Raw genomic sequence first — 9116 nt, forward strand, 5'->3', positions numbered from 1 at the left:
CCAATGCATTCAGCTATGTATTGATCTCTGTGGAAGTGTAACAGAGCAGCCTAAAACCACGCGGCCATAAATTCCTGGATCTGGTACTTATGATTAAAAATGTCATTATCTCAGTTTTATATCTTTATCTAATGTGGTAGCTCTTAACAGGTACTGTATTTCTGATTTGATTATGAGGTTTTGTTGTTACAGTGTAAGGAGAAATGGATTGAGGTGACACAGGTGAAAAGAGACACAGCTGCTATTTAAAAAGTGAGGAAAAGATGATTGATAAAGAAATTGGACGATGCAGAAACATGATAGCGATTTAAAAATCTTTTAATCTCACAGTCCTTTGATGTCATAATTCTCAGAAAACATTCCAGGTGGTAAGGGTTTGTATTTTTGAGATTGTTATTACTGTCAGGTAAAGGAAAACCACTAATGTGTGAACTATACCATTCAAGATGCGCCAGGCATTTGAGTGCAACATGCTGACAGGTAACACCTAATATCTCTTCCACCAAAGTCCATCTTTGATATCACAGCAATAGTAGAATTAGGATAACAGCAATCCAAAGCGATGCATTGTTTAATTACAACCCTCTTCACAATTTTGGTTGTTTTTCAGGCCAAATTAATGACCTAAATTGGTAAGATGTTAAAACAGTTTCAAATAATGAAATACGGGAGATTTTTTAATATAGAAAGACTATTACTTCTTCCTAATGGGAGGAAGGAGCAGAGCTGGTAATGAGTGAATGAAGAGTTAACACCAGAGAAGGACTTCTCTGAGTCTTCTCCCAAGGTAGGTCAAATCCTGCTCTTTGTTTTTTTAGAAATACCTTGTTTAAAAGCATTCAACCACATGTATGTGTAAACCAAGGTTTAACACACTGAAAGGTATTCTCCCCTTTCTGTGTGCTTCTGTGGCATGAACACAAGGAGCTAACAGAGAGGATGCACCTCTTCAATCTTTCTTGCCTACTTTTATCCGAAGATAGTGCTTCAACCTTTTTAACTTGTTTTGTTGCCTATTAAAGAAAGGGAAATGGCTCACACGAGGAACACTTGTGAACACTAAGGGAGGCTGCAGGGTTTGCTGGGTTGGACAAGACATGCTCTAAACAACAGCTGGTCTTTTTTTCCTTTACTAAGTTCTCACATCTCACTTAACCCAGAGCAATTCTTAAGTGTCAGCCTAAACCATAAAGTTCCTGAGGATTAACCTGGAGAATCTTGAATTAAAATAATCAAGAGATGATCAATGGATTCTTCTGCTAGATCTTATGTTGCCATTTCCTTTCCGCTCTGTTCCTCTTGAGGTTCTCCTTCCTGTACAGTACAGTTGTCCTTTTCACCCTGAGGCTTGGGCGCTCTGCAGAAACAGTGACTGTCTAATACTGGAAATGGTTTGCAGTGCTTACTTGCTGCTTTGTCCCATGCATAAGAAATACAGTGCAGTCATAGGAGTTAAGATAGAGGAGCCATGATTCTTAATAAGAGGATTGAAGTTGATTTAATTTTGCCTACACTAGATAATACAAACTGGAACACTTTCATGAACAAGGAAAATACTTCTAGTCAAAAGCAAAAGAGCTGTATTGCATTGTTTTTATTACCTGTGAACATCAGATTCTTCGTCCAGCAAGTCAGTGGCATCTTTCCCTTTTCTCCTTACAAATTCTTCACTTAGCCCAACCTGCTGGAGGGTGTGTCTGTAGCGACGCTCTGCTCCTTGACGAGCATCATGCTATGAAATCAAAACTTAAACAGTAAGCATATAGAACTGGGTCTTCCCCATAACAGTTAAGTTGTTTTAAAGTTCATGGCTGACACTCCTAATGAGAATGAGAGCAAAGCCCCTGTCCAAAATTTTTGTCATCCATCCAGTACAGTACCAAAACCAAATACTAGGACAATGTCTCGCATTTCTCAAGGCCAGAGCTCACCTTTTCCTGCTTCTGTTCTGCTTCTACAGCATTCTAGTCTTACCAGACTAGCATACTTGTGTCTGAGCCCTGACTCTGACACTCAAATTGAGAACATGTGCAAAAAAAGGGTTGTGAGAAATTCTGTAAACACTAACAACAGTGGAGTTCAATAAATGGAGAGGACCTGTGAAATAGCTTCCTATCAGCTTATCTTCATGAAACTGAAAACCAAGCATCCTTGATCCTATATCCCCATTGCCTCCAAATAAACCTTGCTAATTAATATAGTCTGAGATGACAGTTTTCCAGAGGGATTGACCAGTTCCTAAAGATTAAGGTGTTCTATACGGAAGGATAGAAGTCTTAACATGAGTAAATGCTATCAATACTGGTGAATCCTTACCAGCCTGGCAAACAGGAATGTTACCAATATTTATCATACGAATGTGTTCTCTGCCTCCATTAACCACTCATCTGAACAGAAAGCCTGACCCAGGAGGGTACTTTCTATTGAGAAATCTTAAATCAGCGTATTGTCAATGTATTGTCACTATGTCTCTAACCAGATACCATCCCTGCAAGGAGACAGAACTGAAAGAGAAAACCCAGGGAAAAAAGATACTTTATAGAGAGTAAAGATTGCATCTATACCTCAAGTGCAATACAGATTTGCAGCTGGTACTATGTGATGGATGAGATGTGCTGAACACAACCCCAGATAACAGAGCTTGCAGATGATATAAGTGACGTAACTGTCATTAATGTTTTTCTAGTAGCACTAGAGGTACAAAGAAAAAGTGCTCAACTGGAGAGGGTTTTAAGAAAAAAAAGTTTAAAATTTCTAGACTGTAGGCTATGGTATTCCGGTGCAGAATAGGTATTCATATAATTTCTGGTGTGATAAGGCCTTGATTTTGATCAGACCATATATTTTGATTGCAGTATATACTAGGGACTGGAAAGCTCTACAACCAAGACTGAGTGTTTTTTCAACTGGTGGGAAGGAATTTAAATTACACTTGGGTGGCCCTTCCATGTGTTATTTTGAGTGTAGTCAACAGACTATGCAACCATTTGCACCTTCTTATCTGTGAATTGACTTGAGACTAGATTTCTTCATGCCTGTCTTAAATGAAAGACAATGTATCCTGTGACCCAGAAACAGTCTGGAACTTTGACCAGTTACCTTGGTGACCTGTTCAAAGAGGTATGGTCTATTCTTGACTCGCAGCTGCATTTCTTCCAGCTCCTTTCTGTATTCCTTTGTTCTCTCTCTCATATTTTGCCTGAAATGGAAAAGTCGCCTGTCTAATGCAGGTTCCCTCTGATTGTAGCTCATCAGGAACGAGGAATTCTCAATAACTGTTTTGTCCTTTAAATAGCTCTGATAATTCCCTTGATTCAGAATGCTGGGCAAAAAAAATCCTATTGCTGGCAAGTTATGGACCTATTAGCAAACGTTTACTACTAGACTGTAAGCAGAGAACCAGTGTTCACACTTTTAGAAAACCTTGTCTCATGTGTGCCTTACCAAATTATACATTTCAGTTGGTTTTTACAAATTGGTTTGTACAAATTAGTTTCTACAAATGTTAATCTAAAGGAAGTTCTTCTGTATGGAAGGGGTAGCGTGGAATTGTCAAGAAATCCAAATGAATGTGGAATGGGTATGACAACCAAAAAAGTTGGGCTACGAATGTTCTTAGACTGAATTCCTCCTAAAGAATTATCCGATGATCCCCAGTTACTAGAGCAAATGGTTATTTCTGTGCAGAATAGGATACTGACCAGTTCTGCTTGAACTTCTCCTTGTGTGTTTCCTCCAAACTTTTATGCGGATCCAGGGCTTTTGCTCGGCTGTTCACTGACTTTCGCATAGCTTGACATTTCTTTTTCTGTTTCTCCAGCCAATAAATTCCTTCTTTGTCCCCTTCCTTTTTGTTATCTTGGGAGTGTCTGTATAGAAAAAAGTTACTAAGGAGCTCACTTAAGACTGCCAGACTACATGCTAGTGGGGAATTTCACTTTTGTAGTCCTCTAAGGAGAAAAGCAAAATTTCAGACATATGAGTCTGCAGCTCCCAAATCAACTGGGAAGCAGGGCAAGAGTTAGCAAAGAAAGCAGACAGAGAAACATTTAGGAAAAGTATTACTGATGTAGTTGACGTGATGTGGGAAAACACTGACTTTTTTCCCTCCATTTTGGTCATTAGTTGGTGTATAGTCTTGTAGACAAACTTTTCTACTTACCTAATAGCAGATTCCCTTTTTCTAGTTGCATCTGTAATATGCACTGGAAGAGTGTTGGAAGAGAGAGAGGAAAGTCCGGTCAGAGAATGACTTTTTTGTACTGAAACCTTGGAAAGTTGATGAGAATCCTGAAAAAAATGGAACTCTATTCAGTGTGTTTGTTCATAGTACAGAATCTCCTCTCTTCTTTGTCTACAAAGAGAACAGTTGGGGTATGTGAGCAATGCACTCATTCTTCTCTCTTCCATCAGTAGGGATTTACATGGGGAGGGGCTGAGGGATGAGGGGAAGGAGACGTGATTAGGAGTATGGAAGGGTGGTTGAGCCTTAGCTGTCATAGCTCATCTCTGTGTAGAATTTTGTTCTCTGGTTTGTGCTAGAATTCTGCAGTACTCCCAAGACAACAACAGAGGTCACAGGACATTAACCATCCATAAATAAATGCTATAAATTTAAGAAGTTGCTATCTTGATTGGAGAAAGTAGTACCACAGAAATATCCAGTCATCTCACCTTTATCTTTTCATTAGCCTGCCTCTGCCTGCCACGGAGATTGGAGGTTCTTAGCTTGAATGGCTTATTACGAGTTGCCTCTTTGATTTCTTGTCTCCTTACTGCTTCCGTCTGAAATGCCCAGTAAAGTCCTTCAAAATCCGGTATTGTGGGATTAATCCTTGGCTTGAAGCTGAAACTTTTGTCCTGCAAGAAGCCAAGTCTTTCCTGCTTAGTTTTAGTGGCAGTTCGGGACTGAGGCTCCCTCCGACAGTTGCTCGTATCTATAGGAGCTATGGAGCTCTCAAGCAAATCCTTCGCTCTCATTTGAATGCGGATTTCTCTGTAGAGTTCAGCTTCTAATGAATCAAAAGCAAAGCAATGAGAAGAATATGAGTGACATAAAAGGCTGTGAAATTGCCACTGCACAACTCTAAACTTTTCTTTAGGGTGGCAGCTACACATATAGAAGAGACCAGATATCCTGTGTTCTCTTTCCCCACTTTCCAGCCTCACTCTCCTCTGCCTCCCAGGAAAAAAAGTTCAAAGATACCGGAAAAAACATGGTAGAGTCTCTTTCTTAGGCATTAATCTCCAGATATCTCTTTCACTTATCAGAGTAAGTTACTGAACAGGCCTTCTCTTCCTGTTCCTATTCTTAGGGGTACCAGATAACTTGTGCCCTTTGTCTTGCAGAAGTACTGTGTTAATCAAGGTTCTACTTTTCATGTGGGGCTTTATGTCATTATGTTCACTATGTGATCAAAGTGGGCTGTTCAAATATACTTGTAACGGATGATGGCTTTTCTATGTAATATCCAGCAGTGTTTGTCTATATTGGAAAAGATTTTAAGTAAGGAGCATTTGGTGGATGGATCGTGTCTTGTGACTTCTGTGACAAACTCTCCATAGAAAGAATGTGTTTCAGGGTATAGCATCAAACTGAGTCCTTTCCTGTGCAGCGCTAAATATTTGTGAAAATGCAGACAAAACAGTTGGCTGTGTGTTGGTTTTTTGCTCTTAGAAAAAAAAAAATCAATACTGCTGTTTGCAAAATAAGACTATTTTTGAGACTGTTTATAAGTTTGCATTGGCTGAGGTATGAAATGTTCATTCCTCCTCCCTTCTCATATACCAGATAGAAACAGAACAATGGCTTGTCCTTTGCTCTTTTACCTTTCTAATCTATTTAGTTTAGCACACCACAACAAATGTTTTCTGATGAAAACTGAACTGGTGTATACTCAAGAACAAATCAGTGGGAAACAGTAAAAAAAAGAAAGGGGTGAGAAAAGCAATGAGAATTATAAAGGACTGATTTAGTTCCTATATTCAAGCGTGAAGTCTGTATTGCTTACTTCAAACTTATAACTGTAGGGGCTTAAGCCATCTGAAAGAAAGTGAGCATCAGGAAAATGTCTTTGGCTGTCCCTCTGACTAGAATGGTCCTGGCACCTACATCCCCTGTTTTAGCACTTAAGGTGGAGAGCACATGGGAAGGCAACTGAAAAGATCAGAGGATGGCAGGAGAGACTGGACTACTGCACTATCACTTAGAACTGAACTAATTGCCTGATTTGGACTCAGGAGATATTTTTCTCCTAGGGGTTCTGTGTAGCACAGATCACTTGGGTGGGAGTAAAATTGTCAGTTCCAAGATACTGCACGGACCTTGGACACTTCTGTCACTACATACGTCTTCACGTTTGTGCCACAAGTCATCTCAGTCCCTTTAGCGTAACCAAAGGTATGGAATCCAGTGCAGGGAAGGATTCCCAAACTGTCATGATTTGCAGCAAAAGGGGTGTGGAAATCCGTCTGAAGAGCTCGATGTACCCATGTGTGCTGGGGAGTGGCACAGAACTGCTGCTACTGACACTGATACAAGACTAGTAAATTTACGACACTCTACTGTAAGGGTATCTAGATGAAATGTAATGACCAGTGATACACAGGAGACACCAGGGGATGTAATGATACTGGCTTTATACTCCAAGTGACACCCTGTGGGCCATGATCCTACCTCCCAGCATGGAGACAGTGAGGGACAGGCAGGGAGCTGTTTTTACAGGAAGAGGCCTGGCATTTTACCTTTGAGTTTGTCTCCAAGAAGTGGGTCATAAGTAGATTTAGGAACTTTTTTAGTGTCTTGCTTCTGTTTGGAGCTCTCATTTGGGGTTGCTGCTGCCAGGAACTTTTGTCTGATAGCTTCTTTCTTTTTCTCCTCCTTCTCCAGGAAACTGAAGGGCCGCTGGGTTGAAAGTAGCAGCTCTTTTCTCTTCTGTGTTGCTATTTGCCTGCGAATCTCATTCTGCTCCATTATTTCCTGATAAAGGGGCAGAAACACATGGGCAGGTACAGGCTGTGCCCGGAATTGCTTCTGACATTCAGCTTCATCCTGGCTTTGCCTTTTGTCTCTCTGTTTGTCTAGTTCAAGAAACACATATGACTTCATCAACTGGGACTTTTTGCGAGCTTCCCGCAGTGTCATTTCGAAAGGCTGAGGGATAGTGATGGAAGGAATCCAGGGAGATGAAGCGCTTTTTGGCCTCAAGCGGGATTTAGGAAACCAGTGAGGCTTTTGCTGATCCCAGGTACTGTCAGAAGTGAGGTCGATCAAAGAACTGGACTGCCTTTTGTTACCAGATGTACGACTAAGACAAAGACATTATGAAGGGGAAATAAGTGAAATTATTAAAAAAATAGAATTAAAAGAAGGGAGACACTGTTGATTAAGAGAAAGACACCATAAGCTGAGCTGGTCTTTAAAAGTCAGGCCTAGGGCTTATCGTTCTCGGGCTCTATATTTTCCTTTGCTACCAAAGTTTGTGAGCAGAGCTTTGCTTGTTTTCCATTTTCCATATATAAAATGGTGGTTATGCCTACTTAGCTTTGTAATGCAGTTTATTATGCTGGTAGCACTCTATTGCCAGAAAGGCCACGAGTAAACCAGAAAGTTCCAACTTCAGGGACATATGGCTGATAGCTACTCAACATAAAAGACAAACTCAGGAGAGGCAATAATTTAGGTGCACAGATGCACAAATCCTAACAAACAGTACCAAACACCATAATTCCTAAGACGCTGATGGAAGAGCCATTGCAAGGAACAGCTTTCGTGCAACTCTTGAGAGGTTCAGCTGGAAACTTTGTAGCTGATAAGAAGACCAAGACTATCATGGGTCTCACTGAAATAGCAAACTTCTCATAGGATGTTTGAGGGCAATTGTGAAACTGAGTAAAACTTCACGAGATATTTAGGGAAGGAATAAATGCAGGTAAAAGGAAAGATCAAGGTGGATCAGGGTGGACCAAGAACAGGAAAATGGGAAAAAGGGGGAAACAGAGGGTGCCGATCATGTGTAAACAGGCTCCTGGTCAATACACTTGCCTGGTAATTGCTGCAGTCTGTTCTTCATAAACTATTTCCTGCGTAAGAGCATGTGTGTGTGATCTGCTAGTGAATAGTGAACTTCAAGCTGGACTAACCACAAAGACAAGAGGTCTGAGAGCTAGATGTTGCAGAGACCACAGCTCTGAAGACTGGATGCTGGATAGAAATGTGTGTGATCTGCTAGCAAATTTTAAGCGTGATTAGCTGATGAGCAGGAATGGGATTTGTGCTGTTCATGTTTTACGTGAAAGCTGCTTACGTGGGTGCCTGTTGGTCCCATCCTCCCATCTGTGAATACGTTTGTGGCCAGCGTTTTGGTACTATATACATGCATCTCAGCACTTCGTGCTCCACCTCGTCACTGGTCAGGAGCAGCAGGAATCCCGCATGCCATTCTGCCATCCTTACCAGGTACCATCCTACCTGAGAGCCTCCCACAGCTTCTCACGCAGGACTGCTGCCTCCCGCCTGAAACCCTCAAGCTCCTCGTCCTCTTCGGATACCCCGAGGTCGTCACCCTTTAACTTTGCCTGGTAGGCTAAGCCCAGTTCTAACGGAGACCTCCGGCCTCCCATCCCGAGAAGCCGCTCCCAGCTCCTCGGCCGGTAGCGGGAGACGCAGGAGTTGGTCCTTTACACTCTGAGGGGATGTCGTGTCACCTGGAAGGGGGGAAAAAAAACATTAAAAAAAATCGAGAAGTGGGTCGTTTCGGGGGTGCGACCCCAAACTCCAGGCCCGGCCTCGGCCCTCCCGGCTTTACCTCAGCCCCGGCGGCGGCGGTCGCCGCCGCCGGGGCTGAGGTAAAGCCGGGAGGGCCGAGGCCGGGCCGTTCCCCTCACCTGCAGGCCGCCGCCTCAGCCCTCCAACGGCACCGATGCTGGCTCCCGCCAATCAGCGAAGCCGACGGCTCTCTAGGCCCGCCTTTTTGGCCTCAAGCACCCAATCGGACTCCAAAGCGGACAGCCGCCGTTGGCTCATTGGTGCTCGGGAAGAGGTGTTTTGTGTAGTGCCCGCCCCCCGAGCAGGCTGCGTTGTCATGGTTTCTCAGAGCGGCTTCCGCTCGGAGGCG

The 9116-nt window shown here is 42.5% G+C and overlaps 1 protein-coding gene across 2 annotated transcripts; it reads right to left on the reverse strand.

Moving 5' to 3' along the window:
- Positions 1-300: 300 nt before the first annotated feature.
- Positions 301-8880, reverse strand: FAM161B (FAM161 centrosomal protein B). 2 transcript variants are annotated; one of them, XM_052782681.1, is made up of 8 exons: positions 8471-8880; positions 6745-7307; positions 4675-5012; positions 4163-4290; positions 3702-3869; positions 3100-3199; positions 1602-1732; positions 301-1357 (listed from the first exon to the last, which is right to left on the reverse strand). In XM_052782681.1, the coding sequence occupies exons 1-8, from the start codon at positions 8620-8622 to the stop codon at positions 1267-1269; spliced, it is 1671 nt and encodes a 556-aa protein (XP_052638641.1). In that variant the 5' UTR covers positions 8623-8880; the 3' UTR covers positions 301-1266. The 2 variants fall into 2 exon arrangements, 1 of the variants encoding a protein (XP_052638641.1); XR_008234509.1 differs by lacking the exon at positions 3100-3199.
- Positions 8881-9116: the final 236 nt, after the last annotated feature.

This window comes from Harpia harpyja, chromosome 3 (genome assembly GCF_026419915.1).
Source record: "Harpia harpyja isolate bHarHar1 chromosome 3, bHarHar1 primary haplotype, whole genome shotgun sequence".
NCBI lineage: Eukaryota > Metazoa > Chordata > Aves > Accipitriformes > Accipitridae > Harpia > Harpia harpyja.

What these genes read in the sequence shown, in the direction of transcription:
- FAM161B (XM_052782681.1), bottom strand. Translation starts at nt 8,622, where the DNA reads ATGGGAGGCCGGAGGTCTCCGTTAGAACTGGGCTTAGCCTACCAGGCA. An exon ending in GAGAAGTTCAAGCAGAACTG is followed by an intron (nt 3,200 to 3,701) that starts GTCAGTATCCTA and finishes TTTCCATTTCAG; the next exon opens with GCAAAATATGAGAGAGAGAA. An exon ending in GAAGAATCTGATGTTCACAG is followed by an intron (nt 1,358 to 1,601) that starts GTAATAAAAACA and finishes CTGTTTCTGCAG; the next exon opens with AGCGCCCAAGCCTCAGGGTG.